General features: G+C 46.7%; 1 protein-coding gene across 2 annotated transcripts in view; it reads left to right on the plus strand.

The window, feature by feature from the left end:
- Positions 1-22423, plus strand: part of KCNJ1 (potassium inwardly rectifying channel subfamily J member 1) — a 34605-nt gene extending 12182 nt beyond the window's left edge. For both annotated transcript variants that reach the window (XM_075909644.2, XM_006111166.5), the window contains exon 2: positions 18615-22423. In XM_075909644.2, the coding sequence (XP_075765759.1) occupies positions 18636-19754 (1119 nt within the window). In that variant the 5' untranslated portion in view covers positions 18615-18635 and the 3' untranslated portion in view covers positions 19755-22423. The remainder of the gene's footprint in view (positions 1-18614) is intronic.
- Positions 22424-24422: the final 1999 nt, after the last annotated feature.

Consider the following 24422-nt stretch of genomic DNA (forward strand, 5'->3'; position numbering starts at 1 on the left):
AGACTCTTAAATGCCGCAGTTACTTTTGAAACTCAGACAGGCCACTTTTTGAAAGGGATTTGGGTGCTTAAATATGAAGGTAAGCACCTGGTGGGATTTTCATGAGCACCTGTGAAGGTAAGGCACCCGACTTCCATTTGATTTGGTGTGCCTCAATTCCCCCTCTGAGACATGTTCATAAGCATACTTCCTTCCCTCACCTTGTCTTGTCTTGTCTCTTTTGGAATGTAAGCATTTCTAGCAGGATCTGTCTCTTGCTATGCACAGCACCCTGATCTCAGTAATATGAATAATAAATATAATATGATCCTGGTGATCCTACTTACTCTAAATCATCCCTTTTGTTTGTAAAAATATCTACAACTCCACTCACTATTAGTGCAGCACTACAACCCACTTTCTACAAAGCCATGGTTTATTTGTGGCTATATTTGTTTTGCTGGGTGTTAAGCTTAATTAGTTAGGGGCACAACAGGTTTTCTTCTCTGTGGGAATTGTACAAGTTTGCATTCAGGGGTCTTTCTGTCTAGGTATTTTCATAGTATCTGAGCATCCCTGTTAATATGACAGGTCCCAGAATAATCCTATTTTGCCTGTCCATAGCAATCTTCCATGTGAGGCTCTCTGAGGGTTTTATAAACATTAACAAACATATCCTCCTAACTCCTCTCATGACATTGCTGCCATATTTCAGATGGGAAAACTGAGGCATAGTAAAGTAAAGTGATGTGCTCATGGTCACAGAGAGTCTGTGGCAGAGCCAGCAACTGATCTCAGATCATGTGACTCCCAAGGCATTGCTTTATTGTTAGCCTATGTTCCTCAAGCCCTACAGGAAGATGCCTTCTTAAAGGCAGTTATTTTTGAATATGAGTTGAGAATGAGCATGCTCAGTAAGTTTGTTATAGAATAGCAAAGAATAAAGCCATGTCGGATATTGCTTGCTGACCTTGATCATAGTTCCTGTTATTTGCGTTTGATTTTTTAATGGATTTTATTTGAAGTCAGCTGTAAAAATTCTGGAAATGAGCACATTAGGTCTTAGTATTGGAGAGATTTTAAAGCAACCCATGGGGCAAATCCATACCTGGTAAAACTCAGCAAGGTTACATCAAGGATCAATTTGGCCATATATGTTTAAAATTGTGCAGGCACTTAGTACATTGTGCAGCAACATTATTAATAGCTACTTCTGCTATGGGGAATGCAAAGTACCTTGTTTGCATTCAGCTTGTTCATTCGCCTCGTCACATCAGTGACCCAGGTGATGGGTCAATAATTCATTCAAAGCAAATTGAAAGCCAGGAATGTCTTTCAAGTCAATTACACTTAGACAAAATTAAGAATACAAAGGTATCTCAAGGCCTGGAGTGGAAGTGGCTCTGCCCATGAAAATTTAATACACATTTCAGGAACAGCAGGGCCAAGTTCTGCTTTTGGAGCTGCACATAATTCTCCACTGATCTTCCAAGAGAAGTAGGTAGATGTGCCTGAAAACCCTTAAAAAGCAGAGACCAGACATAAGCATGGACACCTTGATTCCCTGAGGGGAATAATATTGAATTCCTATAATAAAAAGACATTTGCTTCCTGGAGGAGGAGTGAAATTTTAAAAGGCTAGGATGACAGATTAGACAGAAACAGGTCTATTGTGAGGCTTAATTCATGTATACATTAGTGTCCCATCCTGTTCTTTATGGTAAAGAAGAAACAGGATTTGGGTGCATTAAATAGCAAGGGGATTCTTTAATGAGGCTGCAGGACACAAACTGACCCCCTTTGGCTCACAGTCTGACTATACCAGCCTGGGCTGCATAAGGGGGTGGAGTCTGCAGAAGTGCCAAGTACTTATCACCCTCAGTTGAAGTCAGAAGTCCACACTTCTGAAAAATCAGGCTCTACTGCCGCAACACAGGGTCTCCACATGTCCTGCCTTGGACTTAGCAATCCTACAAAACACATTCTCCTTAGGAATCACAGAATCATAGAATCCTAGGGTTGGAAGAGACCTCAGGAGGTCACATCCAACCCCCTGCCTAAAGTAGGACAAACCCCAACTCAATCATCCCAGCCAGGGCTTTGTCAAGCCGGGACTTAAAAACCTCTAGGGATGGAAATTCCACCACCTCCTGAGGGAACCCATTCCAGTGCTTCACCACCCTCCTAGGAAAATAGTTTTTCCTAATATCCAACCTCGACCTCCTCCACTGTAACTTAAGACCATTGCTCCTCGTTCTGTCCTTCTTTCATCCATCAGGAAAGGTACTGATTGTGAAGCAGAATTCAGAAGACAAAGAATAAGGGAAGACCAGTATAGAGAGTAGAGGCAATACCTGAGTACAACAGAATCCCAGAAGCAGGACAAGGATAAAGACTGCTGTGCTTTGGATTGCAACTCCAGCAGTTAAATGGGTTGCTCTGAGACACTCCACATATATTTGCACTTGGGGTGCTGCAGTGTGACAAGAAATCTTCCAAACTACTGGCCGACTATGGTCTTATTGTTGCATCTCAATCCACTAAGTAGTCAAGTTGGAATCATACAAATACAAGCTTAAGCTGCAGGTCGTGTGGAGGCGAGGCTGCAGGCCAATTTAGCGGTGGAAAGAAGCCCAGAGATTTGTTGACAGTAGGCTGTCAGGATTTATCTTGACATGGCATATTCTGAGCTTATGTATGTGCATGTTTGAGGGATGGAAAAGTACTGAACGTAAAGGTGAAATAAGCTTTGCTCTGTCACAGTATGAGCATCTCTTGCCAAAAGAGACTGTCTTTGGGACCTTAGCAAAACCAGGGAACATTCCACAGAGGGTATGATAAAGTACATAATCGCTCAAGCCCCAGACACATACTAAAACAATTTGTATAGAAGAGAAAGGATGTCGAGTACCTACAAATTAAACAAGTCTCTCTCTCTCTCTCTCTCTCTCTCTCTCTCCACACACTAGGGGGTGGTGCCCCCTGCTTGCTATGCTCACCACCCCCTTCTTGTGGAGTTAAACAATCCCACTAGGGAGGCCAGCCCAGGCCTCTTCTTCCCCACACCTCCTGGGCCCTTTCTTCCCCTCCCTCCACCCTCCCACTATGGCCTAACCCTAACCCCAACCCCCCTTTTAGCTGAGGCCATGCCAGGCCCAGCCCTCTCCCCACCAGCCTCCAGGGAGTTAGGCTAGGCTGAAACTGTGATGTGGCCAGACTTGGCTTTCTCCCTCCTGGTTGACAGGGGTTGGGTCAGTCCGCAGCTGTGGCCAGGCCCAGCCCTCTCCTCCCCAGTCATGACAGCTTCCCTCCCCACCCAGTACTGGGGAGGGAGGAGGAGAGGAGCCGTGAGACTTGTGGCTTCCCCCCCCACACCGGGGACGGGGAGGGGGTGGTCACACGGCTTTCACATTCCCCGCCCCCCCAGCACCTGCCAGGCCCCGGGCACCAGGGAATGGGGAGGAGAGAGACACAGCTGAGGACTGGGGAAAAGGGAGGGTACAGGGCGGTACACAGAGTGACATGATGACATCACTCTATAAAAAAATCATGTTTCCTGTGGGATGACAGAGAGAGAGGTGAGAACCTTTGTCTTTGTCTTTGTATAACCATCATGTATAAGTTTGTATAATCACCATTGTACAATAGGAAGTAATAATTAGAGGCCATAAGCTCTTTCCCCAGATACTCACACTCATTTGGGTACCAGTTTTAACCTCTTCTGCCTTGGTCATGGTCAGTGACCTACCAATTATGTTGACCAAGGTGTTGAACGGATAGACTTAAGTTAAAAATGAAAACAACTTTGGTGGTTGTGGGATGTTTTGGGGAGTAGAGTGGTGGGGCAAGAAAAAGGTCAATACAAAAATCACAGCTCTGTGTTTGAGAGAGAGGAACTGTATGGAAATGTCAACAAGAGAGACTTGATGGAAATTGTGTCATGAGCTTTTGTTCATACAACCCACTTCTTCAGATGAATGGAGTATTAAAAGTCCAGTTTCAAAATAAGTAGGGGATGGGATGTGGGGGAAAAGGAAGGGGGGAAAATAGTGACTATTATTATTATTTAATTGTTTTACTATTGTGTCTAAGAGCCCCAGTCATGGGTCAAGACTCCTTTGTGCAAGGGGTTATACACACCCAGAAACGAAGACAGATCCAAAGAGTCAGAGACAGGCAGCCATTTAAGCCTAGCTCAGTGGCGTAGACTGGCTCTGGAGACATACTTAGGTATGTGTACACAGCAATTAAACTGGCCCATGTCAGCTGATTCAGACTTGTCAGGCTCAGGCTGTGGGTCTGTAAAATTGTACTGCAAGGCATTTGAGCTCTGGAACCTACCTCCTTTGTAGGGTCCTGCATGTCTGTCATTTTATAGCCATGTAGCGCAAGTCCTGTGACTTTTGGATTAATGATTCACTCTTAATACTTCAGAGAAGGTTTTAAAAAGGGAGACGCATGTGACCCGCACTTTGTACATTTCTCTCCTGACTTTAATCATTAGCATTTTGTGTGGGTTGTGATGACCCATCCCCCTCTCCCAACTTCTCAGGGTGTTCTTGGGTTATTTGTGACTTCTGTTCTCAGTCACACGGGGGAGAGTTCTCCAATTTCAAAGTCTTTCCCTCACCTCTTCAGCTTGGCTTCGGTGCCTTTTCCTGGCAACAGGGAGATGAGGAGACTAGAGATTGTTAAAAAAGGTGCTTCCCTCCCACCCCCACCCACAGAAAAGTTCAGTGAAAAGAACGGAAAAGTGACTTTTCAGAAAAAAATATTTGTATCTGAAGATACTGACGTGGTGCTTCCTGGGAGTTACAGTTCAGGTGTCTCGTGTTCTCATTCTCTATAAGCCAGGCTCCCTAGTGGACCCATCTGTCATGATGCACCACAGCCTTCCTTCATGGGAGTCTTGGGCCAGGTGCATCATGGGAGGTGTACCCCGATTGGAGAGCCCAGATCATGGAGGAGAATAGGGGCATGAAAAATCTGCTCCCAGGAGGCATCATGGTAGGTAGGCTATCAGAATCAAACATTCTGGCTAAAATATTTTGTTTTCAGGCATTTGGTTTTTCAATGTAATTTTGACATTTGCCACAGACAGCCAGCAGTTGGTGAAAAAGGTATTTAGTTAACTCCCCCTGCCCCCACAAATTTCTGCTAAAAAAGTTTAGATGGAAAATGTTCAGCCAGCCTCAGGAGAGACACTTCAGTTCAGCAGGTGAGGGTATGATGCATCACCTCAGGCTGCAGCACTTCCAGAAAAAATATCTAGTCAATTAAATGGAAGCACTCTGGTCACTGTATCTCACACTTTGAGAACATTTGTTTTAATGTATCCACTTTTGCCAGTTCTTTTGTGTTTCTGAACTGATAAAGGATGCAGCAAAAGGCAACTCATATGGACTCCAGTGTAGCCAGGGCATTAATTTAGCCTCATGCGTAATCACAATAATGAAACCCCTTTATTGGTAAGGACACCATCATTACTAAAGAATACTAGCAAATGTTTTTGTCCTGACAGAGCCATTAAATGGCAGAAAGTGGATGAAGGAACAGCCATCTCTCAGAGTCCACATACATCTCTCTTCCCCCTGAGGGATGTAGAGGAGAAAGGAACACCACCATCTATAAATTGCCTCTAGCTCTGGAGTTGTCTGCAGCTATGAAAAGTGTTAAATTCTGCCCATTTGGCTTCAGACATTAAGCTGACACTCCAAATGAATGCAGAAATGGAATCTGCAGTATTAAGAGCAGTAATATTCATTACTAATCACTGTAACAGTCTTGCTGCTATACAACATTTATTTATACATCTGCATCTATGCATTTTAATCTCTGAGGCTCTGAGTAAGCATTCCTAGCCTTTCAGAAAGCATTATTCTCTGGAATCCCCATTTCTAAGACATTTCTTTTTGCATGTATCCATTTGGCTGCTTTTTTGTGAATGAATTAGCAGCCTTCCTCAAGGATTATTTCTCCTGCTAAAGCCTGTGTCCTTAGCCAATACGCTCTGGACCACTGTTCCTTGTAAGCTGTCTGCTTGTGTGGCTGCTCAGGAGAGATCCACAGCTAGGTTTTGTTTCTACTGTTGGTGCACATTTGCACGTACATAAAATTATTCCACACGGGAATGAAAAAAATCCACACGTGAATGGGAAAGATTAGAGGAACATTGCTCTGGGCATGTTGCTCAGCAGCAGAGAAATCAGGGAAGCAAAACAGCATGGTTTTTTAAAGTTGATATACAGGCAGTCCCCGACTTACGTCGGATCCGCACTTACGAACGGGGCTTTCTCGCCCCGGAGCTTGCAGGCAGCGGGTCCACCACCTCGACCTCCAGGGCGAGAAAAGCTGCTCCCGGTGCCCCTGGTCTGCTAGGGACCGTCTCCAGCAGACCAGGGGCACCGGGAGCAAAGCCGCAGCGGCGGCGGGTTTGCTCGTGGTGTCCCTGGTCTGCTGGAGACGGTCCCCAGCAGACCAGGGGCACCGGGAGCAAAGCCGCAGCCGTGGTGGGTTCCCGCACTTCTGAGGCTTTGACAGAGCCTGGCAAAGCCTCAGAAGCGCGGGACCGCGCCGCGGCTGCGGCTTTGCTCCCGGTGCCCCTGGTCTGCTGGGGACCGTCTCCAGCAGACCAGGGACACCGGGAGCAAAGCTGCAGTGGCGGCGGGTCCCGCGCCAGAACAAAGTCTCAGAGGCGCGGCACCCCGCCGCTGCAGCTTTGCTCCCCGTGTCCCTGGTCTGCTGTGGGGGGGCGCAGCTAGTGTGCCCCCCCCAGCAGACCAGGCTTTTGTTGTGGACCCTGGGGCAGAGCAGCTGGGGCACTGCCGGTTGGTCCCGCAGCACCGCTCTGGGCACTACTGGACCAACCCAGCAGCACCCCACCTGCTCTGCCCCAGGCGTCCTGATTCAGCCGCTGCTGGTCAGTTTCAGCAGCGGCTGAATCAGGACGCCTGGGGCAGAGCAGCTGGGGTGCTGCTGGGTTGGTCCAGTAGCGCCGAGGAGCGGCGCTACTGGAGCAACCCAGCAGCACCCCAGCTGCTCTGCCCCAGGCGTCCCCAAGTCAGCCGCTGCTGAAACTGACCAGAGCTGACTACAGGAAGCCCGAGGCAGAGTTGCTCTGCCCCGGGCTTCCTGGAATCAGCCGCTCATCAGTTTCAGCAGCAGCTGACTTGGGGACGCCTGGGGTTCTTAAGTTGAATCTGTATGTAAGTCAGAACTGGCGGTCAGTTTCAGCAGCGGCTGACGTCAATTCCAACTTACATACAGATTCAACTTAAGAACAAACCTACAGTCCCTATCTTGTACGTAACCCGGGGACTGCCTGTACAGGCAAATAGCAAGGAATGATGATCTAATAAGTACTAGGCTGGGATGTAGGACATCTGGGTTCCAAGCTTTGCCACACACTTCCTGTAGGATGTTGGGAAAATCATTTAACCTCTGCGAGCTTCAGTTCCCCATCTGCAAAATGAAAATATATTTCTCCCATCTTTTGTGTGTGTGTGTGTGTGTGTGTGTGTGTGTGTGTGTGTGTGTGTGTGTGACCTATTTAGATTGTGCACTTCATGGAGTACTGACTGACTCTTACCATATATATGTTTTAGGCCTCTTACAATGAGGCATCTAGGTACTGTACCAGTTTTAAATAATGTAAGAAGAAAGTTGGAATCTCACAGCTGTGCTTCTTTTTAAAACCCTCTCACAAAAGGCACATGCATGAATTTATGGTAATTTCTGCTTGATTGAGGCTAAAGGCATTTTGAACTTTAATATACACTTTCATCCCTGGATTGCATTGTGAAGAATACTTCACAAGCCTTAGTCAGCCCAGCCTCCCAACATTCCAAGTGAGGTAGGAAAGTATTTTAATCCCTGTTTCTACTGAAGAAACTGAGGCACAGAATAGTTTAAGTGACTTGCCTCAGGACATGCAGTAAGTTAGTGGCAGAACTGCCCTGGCTTCCAGGCCTCTGTCCTTACCATTGAACTCCCACAGATGACCAGATCACAGGTTTCTGATGGTTAGAGATACCTGCTGTATATTTTTAGCAGCTGTTTCATCCGGGAGGGTGCTTTACAAATCAATATGAAAGCTTCTTATATGGATCACTTCACCCACCCATCTCTGGAATGGAAAGGGGCAGCTCCTCAATACTTCACTGCAACACGACTTAGCACGGGGAGAGCACGGGGTGGGGGACGGGAATAAAGAGCAGCAGTGGATTCATCTGACATTTCAGGAGGGGAATTAGGTTGGCAGACTGTAATTGCCCAGGCTAGAATTCTCCTGGAGTAGCACACTGATCTGAACGGAAGCTCACATGGCCCAAGCAGAACTAGCCAGTACTAAGGAGGTAATGCCTTTGCTCCAATGCTGTGTGTGTGTGTGTGGGGGGCGGGGGGCGGGGGGGGGGGGGGTAGAGGGGCATGAACAAATGCCCAGTGCTGCTGCTGCTGCTGAGCTGGCACTCCAGCAAGCTTTCTGTTGGGTCCCTTGGGCATGGCAGGGAGCAAGACTGGAACAGGAGACAGTAGCTCTTCCAAAATTCACAAGTTTTCAAGACATATGTCCACATAGTACTCAATGGGGCCCCACATCATAGACGCCTAGGGCTGAAGAGACCTCAGGAGGTCATTGAGCCCAGCCCCTTGCCCACAACAGGACCAACCCCAACTAAATCAACCCAGCCAGGGGTTTGTCAAGCCAGGACTTAAAAACCTCCAGGGATGGAGATTCCACCCGCTCTCTAGGTAACCCATTTCAGGGCTTTCCTACCCTCCTAGTGAAATAGGGAGCGTGGAAGGTCCAGCTTGCAGGTTTTTATTAGGACACATCTGTAATGGTAACTTCGGACAAGATATATTACTCATTATTTATATTCCTACTAAACTTGTATTTGTTTTAGGATAGGGCCACCTTATTGTGGTAACCCTAACCAGGGCCGGCCCAAGCTATTCGTGCGCCTTGGGCCCCAGGAGCGCAGCACCGCCCCCGGGAGTGCAGCGCATGTGCGGCCCCGCGGCGCCACTGGGCCCCAAGTGCCTGGCACATGCGCAGCTCCGCCCCCACCTGGTCCAGCAGCTCCGCGCAGCACCCCCTATAATGGGGTGCCCTGGGCGGTAGCCCAGTCAGCCCGTAGCTTGGGCAGGCTCTGGCCCTGACACACTTGTAAAACCTGTGATCTAAGCAGCAGGTGGAGCTGGGGAGATGTAACAGGCAAATTCTGAGGCTCCCCTGAATAGTAAGCCAAGGGAAATGTGCCAAACCTTGCAAGAGTCTCACAGCCATCTAGCATTTACTCCCTGGCAACAGCAGCTGGTAGCCAATGCACAACTAGTTCTGCTTCTGAATCCCATGAGCATTTTTTAATAAAAAGGTTTTTGGGAGGAATTAGGACATGGGTATTTGGCATAGTTTGTTCAGAGCATATTCAGCAAAGGAAAACAATAGACAGAGGAGCAAAAAACTCATCTTTTTTGAAAGATAAGACCAAAGTTGTACAGAACAATCTCTGAACTCTATCCCCCCTTCTCCCTAAACTTCCTAGAACATCCTTGCAGCCTCTCTCAAAGGGGTGTTTTGCCAAGAACCTCAGGTACAGTTTTGTTGTCCATTTTGGATCTCTTCCCTAAGGGCTAGATTTTATTATCCTTGCTCAGATGAAATAATACACTTCTCTTGAGGATATGTCTACAGAGTTTTGTCAGAAAAACAGCCATTTTCCTGACAAAACTTGAGGATCATCTATACTGCAATTGCATTCTTCCTCAAGAAAATCGAAAGAACAGAGGGGTTTTCCGGCATTGGTAATCCTCATTCTATGAGGAAGAAGCCTTTTTGCGAAAGAGCTCTTTTGCAAAAAGACGTGTGTGGACGGGGAAGAGGGAGTTCTTTCAGAAGAAGAAGACGAAAAAACATGAGTGCCCTGGTGGCCACTCCATCCATAGCAATCACAGCTTACATGCGAGAGAGCGTCCAATCAGTCTGGATGCTCTCTTTCGAAAAAGCAGATCCATTTTCAATGCACTTTTGCAGTGTGGATGCTCTCTTTCGGAAGAAGTTTTTTTGGAACATCTCTTCCGAAAAAAGCTTCTTCCGAAAGAAGCCTGCAGTCTAGATGTAGCCTGGATTAAGTTGAAACCCTGGGGGATGGATATGGTACCACTCAATGTGAGACAGAATGGCAGGACCCATTCAAAGGGCTACATGTTTCCCTTCTAAGAGCTGAACTAAACTTACTAGCACCAAAATCTTTCCCCCTTTTTCAGGTGTGACTCCACTAAATTGCTGCACGGGGGGCAGATTTCCTTGGATTAGCATGCTCTGCATACAATGCTATACAGAGGATTTACTCAGGAAACAACTGAAGTGCCAGCCCAACCCCAAATCAAAAACAACAATTAAAAAGCAAATAAGGGAAGGAACATTCAGTTCTTTCTGGGCACATTGAAGAACTCCAGCTAGGATGCAACATCAGACCATTTTTACCTGCTTGCTTCAGGGGAAGAGAGGGAGGGAATATGTGTACAAGTAACAAGGGGTTAGAAGAAAGCCATACCATTCTGGGTATTAGTCAGAGATCCTGGACTGTGGGAGGGAGGAGAAGTGGGCAGTTAATCTAGAGATCAGGAGCCATAATTCACAGAAATATAAAGATTTCTACTTATGACACCAGTGAAGTGAAACATGAAACTGGAGCCCAGCTGAGGTTTTTTCTGGTTCCTTGCAGACACTAGGGCTAGGTCTACACTACAGAGTTTTTGCGCAAAAGCAGCTGGGTTTTGCGCAAAAACTCACGGAGCATACACACCTCAAGTATGATTTGTGCAAGTAAAACGAAAGAACAGAGGGGTTTTTCCGGTGTAGGTATTACACATTCTATGAGGAATAACTCCTTTTTAAAAAGGTGTGTGTGGATGAGGAATAAGGGGGTTTTGTGCAAAAAGAGGCAATTGAAAAAATGTCCAGGTGCCCTGGTGGCCATTCTGTAAATAGAAATCAGATTTTCCTTTTGAGAGAGCATCTATGCAGTCTGGACGCTCTCTTTCACAAAAGTGTATTGCTTTTTCAGTGCACTTTTGCAGTGTGGACGCTCTCTTGCACAAGAAGCTTTTGCGGAAGATAATAAAAATCAGTGCAAAGCTGGCCACAAAAGGCATTCTTTCATATTTGGTTTTCTTTAATGTGTTTTCCCCTTTCTTGTTGTTTAGTCTATGTAAGATCTCTTCTTGCACAAGAAGCCTGTAGTGTAGACATAGCCTAGGTGTGTGGGTTACACAGGCAACTAACCGAGTTGTCTATATATATATATGTGTGTGTGTGTCTATGGTATAGGGTGATGGTGTTTGTATTTTTAAATGCTCCACTTTTTAAGAAGCCAGGTGATGCAGTGCATCTTCCATGAGCTTTTTATGCCCTGGGAACAGACAGAAACTTCACCAATTAGAGCAACAAAAGGACTTCACGTGCAAGGTATAAGAAAGCAATATTTCTACCCCATCTGCCCAAGCAGTAAATATGCCCTGGCCAATATTAGCTAAGACAGACTTGGGTTCCTGTGCTGATTGAAACCAAAGGGATTTTGAAAACACTGTATATTATACAACATGATTTACATAACCTTCTCTACATGAACTATGACATATACTTGTAATGTGCTTATAGAGAAGGGAACATTAGCTCTTGATGAAACCAATCAGTGCTCATAAGTTGTGTGTGGGAGTGAAAAGGTTTGTTGAAGGGTGAATTCCTTTATAACCTTCACTAGAGAAGGTGTAATTCTTCCAGCTGTTTGATCTACTTGGAATTGCTTGAGTTAGACTTGCAAAACAATCTTATGGGAATGTGTATGAATTTAGGACTCAGGCAAAGGATCTAAACCCAGGAGCTTCGTTACAGACTTGTACCACTGGAATTAAAGAACCACATCTTTTAGCTAAGTGTGGTATGGCTCAGCCATACAATGTGGCTATGTCTACACTCGCAGCTTCTTGCACGAGTAATATGCAAATAAGGCTATGCTTGGAATATCGCCGAGCCTCATTTGCATACCTAATGAGCCACCATTTTTTTCAGAAGAGGCTCTTGCGCAAGAAGGAGCATCTACATGGCCCCTTCTTGCACAAGAGAAACCCTCTTGCACAATGCTGTTCTTCCCGAAAAGTAATAGGTGTTTGCGCAAGAGGGTTTTTCTTGCGCAAGAAGGGGCAGTGTAGACGCTCCTTCTTGTGCAAGAGCCTCTTCTGAAAAAAATGGTGGCTCATTAGGTATGCAAATGAGGCTCGGCAATATTCCACACAGCCTCATTTGCATATTACTCACGCAAGAAGCCGCGAGTTTAGACATAGCCTGTGAGTGTGTAAAGCCAATGCAAACCCACTGTGTGTTGATTAATGGACACCTGCAAACACAATGCCATAGCACAGTGTTAATGCAAACAAGATCCAGAGATGGGGGATTGTAATGAGATTTCAAGGCACAGGTTACTGGGTAGAAGACAATAGAGGAAGAGCAGCAAAAACAGACTTAAATACTGGGAAAGTCCCAGGCCTGGTCTGTTGCACAGGAATGTTTACTTTTTGCTCAAGCTGTTGTTGCTACAATGGACCCACGTCATTGCCAGCTGAGATTGAACTTGGGAGCTCAGTGGCTAAGCCACAAGCCTCTACTGTAGAAGCTGACTCTTAGAAAAGGCTATAGAGCAGACGTCACTCGCCCGTCTCAGTGCCACTGGGTTACACTGTATTTTCACATGAACACATTCAAAACATCAAAGGAAAATAAAACTGGAGAACTTGGAAAGTGACCTTGTTTTCTCTTCCCCAGCTGAAGTCTGCTTAAAATTTAACCTGCTTTGGTACCTTCCCCATCCAATTAATTCAGCAGCAGACATTTCAAACAATGAAAAGCAACTTTAGGACCTAAGTGACCTTAGTTCAGTTCCTGTTTTAACAGGAACAGAGAGGCATCCATAGAAAGACTGCAGCCACGTGAGACACAGCAGCACGTCTGACCTCAGGGGGCGGGGATAGGAACAAAGGCTGCAGAGGATGCCTTTTGCAGCCAGCTTTGCACTGATTCGTATTTTTTCATCTTTGGTTTTCTTTAACGTGTTCTCCCCTTTCTTGTTGTTTAGTCTATGTAAGGCAGCCCTCACTGTTACCTGAGCACCTCATGCTCTGATACATTTAACTTCCCGCACCCTTCTGTGAGGTAGGGCATCACAGTTTCACAGATGGGGAACTGAGGCACAAACCAACTAAGGAAGCGGCAGGGAACTTAAGGCCTAGGAGCTGGAGACAGCCCCCAGTTTACCTGGATCCAGCCCCCGAGACTCAGGGCCCCCCCTAGCACTGGGGAGCCTACGCTGGCCCCCTGGCACCCCCACCATTGGAGCACACAAAATCTACTAGACTGGATCCCCCTAGCCTCTGGTGTCTTTCTCCTCAGTCAGGGGTCACATCAGGGAGTGTTTGTTTTGTTTTGCTTCTCATTTGTGTGCAGCCCCTGCCTGATTTTTCTGTGGGTCAGTGGCTCCCAACTCAAAAAAGGTTCCGTGTCCCTGAAGTAAGGCTCCGTCTACATTGCCGGTTGGGGAGGGATGGGACAACCAGGGCTGGTTATTGTCTCTCATGAAGACATTTCTCAGCTAGCTTTAATTTGAGTAATTACTCAGGGCTCATCTAGCCCATGCTGATGGGCCCACAGCTCCAGTGCTGGAGCGCCAATCCCACCCCACCACTGCACTGCAGACAGACCTTAGTGCAAATCCAGGTATGTATAAAATGGCCAAGTTATGGCTCCTAGAGGAAATACCTCAAAATATGCTACCAAAGCAGCGTTAAGTGCACCTGTCTTCTAGCTGGCAGGATGCTCAGGAAAAGCCATCCATGATCGGGGCGCTGGAACAGCTCTAGTTCCACCCTTTTCCTCCTACTTGGAGCACAAAGCACATGGGTGTAGGTGTGTGTATGTAACATGGATGGATCTTGGATGTCTGTGCTTAGGACCCCTGGTGCTTAGTGTATGGAGTCTCTACTGTATGAGCTCAGTGCCCCTACATGGGACCGTACCACACCCAGAAAGCATGTGGTTTAATGAACACGTAGCCAACATTATCCAGCCTGGCTTGCAGAGCACCATCCGTCCTCTGTGTCATGCTCGCCAATACCCTGTGTGACTTGTTGAGCTGAGAGCTTGGGAGCAGTTGCTCACTTCAGCAGATAACATGGCTAGTTGGGGGGCAGAGAGAAGAAGCACAGAGTAGGCACTGAAATAATGTCATACATAAGGATCATTCTGAGACCCAGTCCTCTCCAGACCACCACACCGGAAGAGAGAGACCTAGTACAACAGTCTGAGGTGTCTCTCCCTCCTCAACCATTTAATTAAAGAGCTGCTCCTGCTCCTCTGATAGCCGATGGTTCAGAGACAACAAGACTGGGTGTTTGGAGCTGAAATGAGACCTTCAGCCATTTTGTCCCCCAACAGAGATGGGAGGTGCAGACAGCTGTCCCAGAGTGCTCTGCTCAACTGCCATCCGGTGCCTCCTCGTGCTCACGGTGGGAATTAGTTCTTGAGGCCAATACCCTCCAGCACCTTCAGTGGGTCTGTTGTGGCTGAGCCCCCCGGCCTGTCACTCGGTATCCAGGGGTGTGTCCTAGGCATTCTGCCCTTCACTGCCCCAGAGACACTCCCTCAGAGGCTGGGAGAGGAAGCCAGGCCTGCCCTCTGCTCCAGATTCCAGTCCAGGCCCCTCAGCTCAGCAGCTCTGGGTTTTCCTCTGCCAGCCCTCACTGCTCTCTCCCTGGGCTGCTGCCTACCACACCTGGCTCCCCTGCAGCCTCGGGGTGCCCCGGCTCCAAGAACCCTCTTCCCAGGGAGCGACAGCTGCCTGCCTGGAACCTTCCCCAGCAACCGCCCCCCCCAACTCTTCTCCCTCTTCCCTACCTGGGACATGCCCCACCAACACACCCACCAAGCACTTCTCCCTCTTCCCTGCCTGGAACCATCCCCAGCAACCCCTGCAAATGCTTCTCCCTCTTCCCAACCTGGAACCTTCCCCAGCAACCCCCCCGAACACTCCTCCCTCTTCCCTGCCTGGAACCTTCCCCAGCAATCCTCCCTACAAAGGCTTCTCCCTCTTTCCAGCGTGGAACATTCCCCAGGCTTCTCCCTCTTCCTTACCTGGAACCTTCCCCAGAAACACTCACCGAAAATGCTTCTCCCTCTTCCCTACCTGGAACCTTCCCCAGCAACCCCCCCAAATGCTTCTTTCTTTTCTCTGCCTGGAACATTCCCCCATCAATCCCACCCAAACACTTCTCCCTCTTCCCTGGCAACATCTAGACTGCAGGGTAATTTTGGAAGAAGCTTTTCTGGAAGACAGCTTCCACACAGCAACAGCTCATTGAAAAAGTGATGTGCTTTTTTGAAAGATAGGGTACAATCAATGTGGAAGCTATCTCGCATTTAAATTGTGATTACTGTGGACAGAGTGGCCACTCTGGCACTTGTGCTTTTCCCTGGAGCCTTCTTCTTTTGAAAAAAACCTCCGTCTTCCCCATCCACACACACCTTTTTCCGAAAGAGCTCTTTCGGAAAAAGGCTTTTTCCTCGTAGAAGGAGGTTTACCGCTGTCGGAAAAACCCCTCCATTCTTTCGACTTTCTGTTGAAAGAATGCAATTGCAGTGTGGATGTAAGTGTAGTTTTTCTGGAAAAATGGCCATTTTCTGCAGTGTAGACATACCCCCAGAGAGCAAAGCACTGTCTCCCATCAGTAGCTACTTAATCTGTGATCCACTTTATAGGCTCTGTCACTTTCTGCACCGGTGAGCTTGTTCTCTAATTAGCTGCCTCCAGCCCAAAACTCCCTTGTTTGCAGACTAAATAGCTGATTGGGCCCATCTGGTCCTACCCCGCTTTTGCAGGACTAGTGTGGGACTCTCACCCCATCACAACAGCTCAGACACCAATTGGGCTACGTCTAGACTGGCATGATTTTCCGGAAATGCTTTTAACTGAAAAGTTTTCTGTTAAAAGCATTTTCGGAACAGAGCGTCTAGATTGGCACGGACATTTTTACGCAAAAGTGCTTTTTGCGGAAAAGCGTCCATGGCCAATCTAGACGCACTTTTCCACAAAAAAGCCCCGATCACCATTTTCGCAATCGGGGCTTTTTTCCAGAAAACAAATCTCAGCTGTCTACACTGGCCCTTTTGTGCAAAAGACTTTTGCCCGAACAGGAGCAGCATAGTATTTCCACAAAAGCACTGATTTCTTACAGTAGGAAGTCAGTGCTTTTGTGGAAATTCAAGTGGCCAGTGTAGACCGCTGGCAAGTTTTTCCGGAAAAGCGGCTGATTTTCTGGAAAAACTGGCCAGTCTAGACACAGCCCAATTGGTTTTCCGGAGAGGGGTTAGTGTCATCTTCTGTTGGGGGTCTGTGATTTGATGCCAGTGATGGCAAGGGAGGTAGAACAATGTAGAACATAAAGTTTTACCTAAGCACACCCCTCCTGGCTTGCTTCACTGTGCAGTTGTTCCAGCCATAGGCTCTGTCAATGCCCCTCAGTCCTCAGTCTGCCCCATTCCTACTATTGTGGAACAGATAGTCATTCAGGTTCAGCCCTCAAAAAACCACACAGCGGGGGGCCCACTGTTCTCAAGAGATGCAGTGAAGTTAAACTTGGAACAGCCAATGAATCACCAGTGAGAGTATTTCCCTCAGGGCTTCACTTTTTGATGTTAATTTATTTTAGTTTTTTGTTAAGCTGAAAGTCTTTGACTCCAGGAAACATGAGTAGAGCATGAAATAAAACTTGGTCATATATGAAGATTGTGTTCCAAGAAAGGCTGAGTAAATGTACATACTGTGCCCTCCCATAGTGGGTTAGGCTTACCTGTAAGTCTAATAAGTCCTTTGTCCAGGGAACTGCTTGATTTCCAGATCAAATAAGTCTTTTGATATCAAGCCAAATCCAAGTCCTGAATCAGACTACTCTTGAATTTTGGAGCGGTTCAAAATCTGAACTCAGAGCAGCATATGGATTTTGCGACAAGTAATGGGGCTGAACCATAACCCACATTAGTCCTAGAAAAGCGACGAGGAGTCCTGTGGCACCTTATAGACTAACTGAAGTGTAGGATCATAAGCTTTCGTGGGCAAAGACCCACTTCGTCAGATGCATGTAGTGGAAACTTCCAGAGGCAGGTATAAATATGCAGGCCAGAATCAGGCTGGAGAGAGAAAGATGATATCCGTTTGTACTTGTGCAAGTTTCTTCATGAGGTTGATAGATTTCCACTCCATACGGCTAAATGCAGTGCCTTGGAAATCTATCAACCTCATGAAGAAACTTGCACAAGTACAAACAGATATCATCTTTCTCTCTCCAGCCTGATTCTGGCCTGCATATTTATACCTGCCTCTGGAAGTTTCCACTACATGCATCTGACGAAGTGGGTCTTTGCCCACAAAAGCTTATGATCCTACACTTCAGTTAGTCTATAAGGTGCCACAGGACTCGTCGCTTTTGCAGATTCAGACTAACACGGCTACCCCTCTGATATTAGTCCTGGAGATATTCCAAACACAGACCCCAGTTTTGCAGTTTGAACCCATCTTTGCTGTTTTCCCATCAATGACTTGCATATTTCATGTCTCTCTAGGGCTGCCAACTGTCCCGACTGGAAGCCATTTGCAGCAATGGCGTCCGGTCCATTCGGTCTGGGAGAGGTGGCAACCCTGGACTGTCCCTCTTATTTGTGCTGCCAGTCACAGGGCACCAAGTGAGCACAGAGACAGAGGAAGGAGGCCAGAATCTGGCTTTTTATTTTTAGCAATACCTCTTGGGAAGGCAAAAATCCCCCCTTCCCTTCCAGTCTTGTCATTTCTTCTTAATGACGGGCCTGAACCAAAACCCAAATGCCAGCCACCCTTGGACAGTGGGAGAATTTGAAACCTGAAGCTGGATCTGAGATTTGCTCTCAGGTAGCAGAGTGATGGGCATATTAACAATAACTATATGAAAATTCAGATCTCACATTGCCTTCTCCATCTTTCCCCCTACCCTCCCACTGTTCATTATCACTTTCACATTTCCTCCTCTTCTAATGCTGATACGTAAAAGACACAAAATTGCTAAAACTGGCCCCTCTATCTTTTCAGCAGCTAAATGAAAATCCACATGCTCAAACTTTTCAGTTTCTGAACACCAGGCCACTTTAAGATGTCTTGAGTTGGGCACCTAAACTCACTAGTTATTTTTGAAAATCATGGTCATTGTGTAACCTTGGAAAACCATCTAATTTTGCTGAACCGTAAGCTTTTTCATCTGAGAGCTACTACAGATGAGGGGGTTATGAGGTTTAATTCATTCCTATTTGCAAAACTCATTGAGCAAACAACTATTATTATTTTTCACTGGAATACTCCTTGGGGCAGGAACATTTTTATTTCCTTTTATATGAATTGGAATCCTTCCCAAATAGCCAAGGTTCAATGTGCTAACGTCATAACTTTTCCTAAGCAAGTCAACATCTTAAGACTTGTACTGGAATCATTCCTCTCTCTCCAACTGTGAATAAAACAGTTACCTACCATAATGTTTATTAAATTTTGTTCTTTGTCCAGACTACTTTCTTGATAGAGGGAATGTTCAAATACTTCCAGAAGCGCTTTACCAGCCATCTGACGGAATGCAGTCGCCGAAGAGCAAGGCTGGTATCTAAAGATGGAAGGTGTAACATAGAGTTTGGGAATGTGGAAGAACAGTCACGATTTGTCTTCTTGGTTGATATATGGACTACTGTCCTGGACCTCAAGTGGAGATACAAAATGACCATCTTCATCTCAGCATTCTTAGGAAGTTGGTTTCTATTTGGTCTCCTTTGGTACGTTGTGGCATATGTACATAATGACCTTCCTGAATTCAGTCCTTCCATAAATCATACCCCTTGTGTGGAGAACATAAACGGCTTGACCTCTGCTTTCCTGTTCTCCCTGGAAACTCAGGTTACCATTGGCTATGGCTTCAGGTGTGTCACAGAACAGTGTGCAACTGCCATTTTCCTACTGATCTTCCAGTCTATCCTTGGGGTCATCATCAACTCTTTCATGTGTGGTGCTATCTTGGCCAAGATTTCTCGGTCCAAGAAACGGGCCAAGACCATCACCTTCAGCAACAATGCTGTCATTAGCAAACGAGGTGGGAAACTGTGTCTCCTCATCCGAGTGGCCAACCTCAGGAAGAGTCTACTGATTGGAAGCCACATCTATGGGAAGCTTCTGAAGACCACAATCACTCCAGAAGGAGAGACAATTATCTTGGACCAGGTCAACATAGAATTTGTGGTGGATGCTGGCAATGAGAACCTCTTCTTCATCTCCCCCTTGACTATTTACCACATAATCGATAAGAGCAGCCCGTTCTTCCACATGTCAGTAGAAACCATCCACCAGCAGGACTTTGAACTGGTGGTATTTTTAGATGGCACAGTGGAAGCCACAAGTGCTACCTGTCAAGTCAGGACATCCTATATCCCAGAAGAGGTGCTCTGGGGTTACCGCTTTGCTCCCATTGTGTCCAAGACCAAGGAAAGGAAGTATAGAGTGGATTTCCACAACTTCAGCAAGACAGTGGAAGTAGAGACCCCTCACTGTGCATTTTGCCTATACAATGAGAAAGATGCTAAAGCCAAGGCAAAAAGAGGTTACGACAATCCTGGCTTCATTCTATCAGAAGTCAATGAAACCAGTGACACCAAAATGTAGTTCTGTATGCTCATGACATTGGGGTATTTTTAATGTAACACAAACTCAATACTGAGAAGCCCTATAAGGAACAGGGCTGTTTTGACACAAAAATGGTTCCTGATTTCTCAAAATAATTAAATCAAAGCAGACAACCACACCAGTGATCTTCAGGATGCTATTGAACTGCACTATGTATATTTTTTTCATAGAATGTATATTTTTTGTACTGAGATGTTCATTTAAGCTGCTAAAATGGAAGGTCCAACTCATCTAATTAAGTTCCCAAAGACATTTAAGACATAAGGAAGTCTGACAACATGTCTTAAAAGAAGAGACACAGAGTGCTTCACGAGTGCTGAAGAGGAGAAATTTTTGGGATGAATGTGAAAAGAAGAGATCACCGGTAAAAAATAATCAAAAACTCCTATAATCCCACCTGATATCCTATGTACATAGTTAGGTTGGTGGGATTATTCAAACAGAACTAATACATGTACATAGACCCGAGCTGGGAAATACACCTCCCAGCTGCAGTGTAGTCATATCCTAAGTGACTTAGGAACCTAAACCCCACTTACATAATTGAAATCAATAGAAGGTGCTTAAATACTGGGCTCTAGAGTGTATCTCCCTCTGATTTTTCAAAGACACTTGCACTGTCACTTTTGAAAATTGGACATAGTCTGTTTGCAAATTTAATCTTCCTTCCTTCCTTCCTGTTCAGGTGGCCCCATGAGGCAGCTGCTCAGGGATTGTGGGAGGAGGAGATTGGGTGGGCTGGAAAAATGGTTTGATGGAATTAATATGTTCACGGAGAATGTATTGAGTCCTTAGAATCAGCATTATCTGATGGAAAAGTGTTCCAGTACATTTTCAATGAATTGTAGATGTATCTTTTAAAGAAAAAAGATGCTTTAAAATACAAAACAAAAAAAATTATTTCTGAACTGTGATAGGTTTTCGCCTACAACAATAGCAATAAGAATGCAGAGACATTTAAAATTAATAAGGTTGAAACCAATTGGATAATAAAGAAATAAATTAGTCAACTGAAAGACTCCTCTAGTGACTTCAGTGGGCTTTGGATAAAGTTGTACGCCTCATTTATGCAAGAAAAACATTCACATGCATGAGAAACTGAGCTTTCAGGCAATAACAATCAGGCATGCAAAGCTGATTGACCATAGCTGGTAAACATTTTTCTAATTTTGATTTTTCAGTGACGTTTGAAACACCAATGGGAAGTTTCAGCCAACATTTTGTGAGATTTTTACCATGCTCTCCCTGTTTTTTTAACTGACCTCTGTTGTGGAGTGTTCAACTGTTGGACAAAAAAGGAAGGGGTGATCCTGGGGCTTTTCCCCATCAGTTTAATCATACAAGCCTATGTTGAGCACAGTGATGATATGAATAATACTTCTACATGCTGTTTGCAGTGTTGTAGCCCCATTGGTGTAAGGATATTAGAGAGACAAGGTGGGTGAGGTGGTATATTTCACTGGACCAACTTCTTGTCTCTTTCACCCACAGAAGTTGTTCTATTAAATATATTGCCCCCTCCTTTCTACATGCTGAAGGATCTGAACCGTTTGAAAGGAAAATTAGGCCGACAAAATTACAATAATCATAGTGAGAGTTATTTTGCAAATGAGCGGGACAGAGTTTAGTGTAAGGATCTGGGCATAAGGAGGGAGCCAGGAATTCTCATGTCCCAATCCTACCTCTCCTAGCAACTCTTTCTTTGGAGTTGGACAAATCACTTTAAAGCATGCCTTGGGGGCTCCACCCATAATATGGAATATTAGGTCTCATCTACCTTACAGAGGTATTGTGAGGAACAATTCGCTGATGTCAGTACAACGTTTGAAGATTAGTCAGTTCTCCTAAGTCTGAAGACTGACCAGCTTTTCATTGTACATTGTCTCCTGTCCTCCACTCACCCATTGCGCGTGAATAGAAAGAGATGTTTGTTTTTAATATTGTGCCTCCAGATGCAGGAGTGCAGAGCTCAGTGTAAGTTAGTAAAATAAAATGTCATAAAAGAGTTTGTCTGCTGTCTGGGTCTCTTTCTCCCCTCCTTTGGCACTTGCATGGTACTAATTGATGGTGGTTCAGTTTTGCTACCTATTAAGTGTCACAGTTGAGATGGTCTAGCTTCATGTCTGCATTGCGATGGAAAAGCTTCATCTTTATCATCATTTAGGGAATTATTTGGCACTCGCCACCATAGTATCTGATACCTCACCGCCTGCATCCTCTTCACCCTGCTGGGAGCTAGGAAAGGTTTTATTATCCCCATTTTACACAGGGGGATCTGAGGCCCAGAGAGGCAAAGAGAAATGCTCAACATCACACAGGAAATCTTTGGTAGAGCAAGGACTTGCACCCAGATCCTTCAGGCCCCTAAACTCTGGGCCTTCTTGTCACTTTCCTTAGTCACTGTAGCTTAGTTTAGCATCTACAAGCTTCCCATACTGCTACTACTTGTGTGGCATCCCCTGAAGGGAAAGCATCCCAGGCCCGAGGAGTGAGGAGCTGCACTGCTCTGTCCCCAGCAGGAGACAACCTCAAAGATCCCTTCTGAATTAAAACGAAGAAGATTCTATTTCCCTTGGAACAAAGGGAAGAATTCTATAGAACCCCTGGAACTAAGACCTGAGCCAACTCCCAGTAAAGTAAATGGAAAGAATCCCATTGCTGGTTTGGGTTGGGAGGACTGGATATGATTCCTTAGGCTCTATCTAGTTCCACTCCAGCTCCGGTGCTGGCTAGTTCCCTACTACATGTTCTCCAGACCCCTTTGAAAGATCTCAGAGGAATGGGGCTCCCTTCACTGCACTTAGAAGTCTATCCCACAAGACACATGGCATTCCAGGAGCTATTTTTGGCAGGAACTGATTTTTCTTCTGCGGTTCATAGAATCCCAGGGCTGGAAAGTACCTAGGGAGGTCATCGAGTCCAACCCCCTGCCTAAATCAGGACCAACCCCAACTAAATCATCCCAGCCAGGGATGTCAAGCTGCGACTTAAAAATCTCCAGGGATGGAGACTCCACCACCTCCCCAGGGAACCCATTCCAGTGCTTCCCCCCCTCCTAGGGATATAGTTTTTCCTAGTATCCAAGCTAGACCTCCCCCGCTGCCACTTGAGACCATTGCTCCTCATTCTGTCGTTTGTCACTACTAAGAACAGCCTCTCTCCATCCTCTGTACAGCACCAAGCACATTGGGAGTCCTTGTTCATGACTGGGAGCTCCTTTGAATCATGATGTCAGTAAAAGGTCACAGATCTCAGGGTCAGGATGGTTTTTAGCCTATATTTTCTTTTCTACCAGTTTCCTCCCTGCAGTAGTGCCCTTTCCATACCAGGACAAAGAACCTCCCTTGGCCTTGGCATCCTTCAGGCATCTGTCAGTGTTTATGATGTCTCCCTAATGGCGCTGATCAGCCAAAGGAATGAAATAAAACTTGGCTTGGAAAAAGCTGAGTAGAGAGAATGGAAACGGAAGGAAAAGGGAAATGAAGTGGCCAAGTGGAGCCCGTTAGGCACCTCCTCTAGGGCTCATGGAGTTCTTCCAGAGCCCCGCGCGGACATGCTGGGTGTGAGAAAATGTCCCTGCCTCTCCCAAGGTGCCAGAGCACTCATGAAGGATGAACCAGTTTTTAGCTACTAACCCTTCCTTACCTGCTTGGGCATGGGCAGTCAGTAATGACCCTTCCCAAAACTGCCTACATGATCACTGCCTAAGGCTGGGGCCGGCAGCAGGAAAGGCAGGGGCTGCAGTGTAGCAACCTGGTCCCAGCCACCGGGGAAGGCAACCTGGCTTTCCACGACCACCACTGCTCAGTAGCCCAGTTTCCCCTGCCACCAGGGAGGGATGGGGCCACAGCTCAGCAGCTGCAGCTCTGCACATGGCCTGGAAGGACTAGGCTGGGAGCGGGCGTGGCCTTGGGTGGAAGGGGTGTGGCCTCGAGTGGAAGGGGCGTGGCCTTGGGTGGAAGGGGGAGAGGCTGGGGCTTGCCTTCCCCAGCTGGCGTTTCACCTGACCCCCGTTTGCTTGGCGATGCATGAGCAGGCCTGCCGACGAAGGAGGGGTGGGGGTAGGGTGAAGAGGGCAATTGCACAGGGGTCCAGACTTTTGAAGGGGCCTGGAGCTCTTGGCCACTGCCACTGTTACTGTGGCACTGGAGCTCTGGGCCCCTTTGAAACACCTTGGGAGGACCAGACCGCTGCTCCGCAGGGCTCTGAGTGCTGTGGGGAGGGCCCAGCCCACACTCTGGTCGTCGGCCCTGCCTCTTCTGCCCAAGGCTCCACCCATTCTGGGGGTCGGAGTCATGTCCCCCCACACCTTACCCCCAGTCCCGTGGCTTTGATGGGCTTGTGCAATGGTTAGAACACTGGATTGACAGGCAAGAGATCTGGGCTCGTTCCTGGCCTCGACATGGTGCACATGAGTTTACCTTTCTATGCCTCACTTTTCACCTCTGAACAAGGAGGCTCCCATCCCCTGACTCGCATGGCACGCAAGACTGCACAGAGCTTTGCGAGGCTCCAGCAGAAGCAGCACTACCCAGCCTTGCAGCTGCAGGTCTCAAAGCCCTTCACAAATAAAAGTTCCATCCCCATTTTACAGATGAGCAAACTAGGGCAAAGCCACTCTCCCAAGATCATGGGCTGATCCAGGAA

This window comes from Pelodiscus sinensis, chromosome 25 (assembly GCF_052426305.1).
Source record: "Pelodiscus sinensis isolate ZL-2025 chromosome 25, ASM5242630v1, whole genome shotgun sequence".
In the NCBI taxonomy this organism is placed as follows: Eukaryota; Metazoa; Chordata; order Testudines; family Trionychidae; genus Pelodiscus; species Pelodiscus sinensis.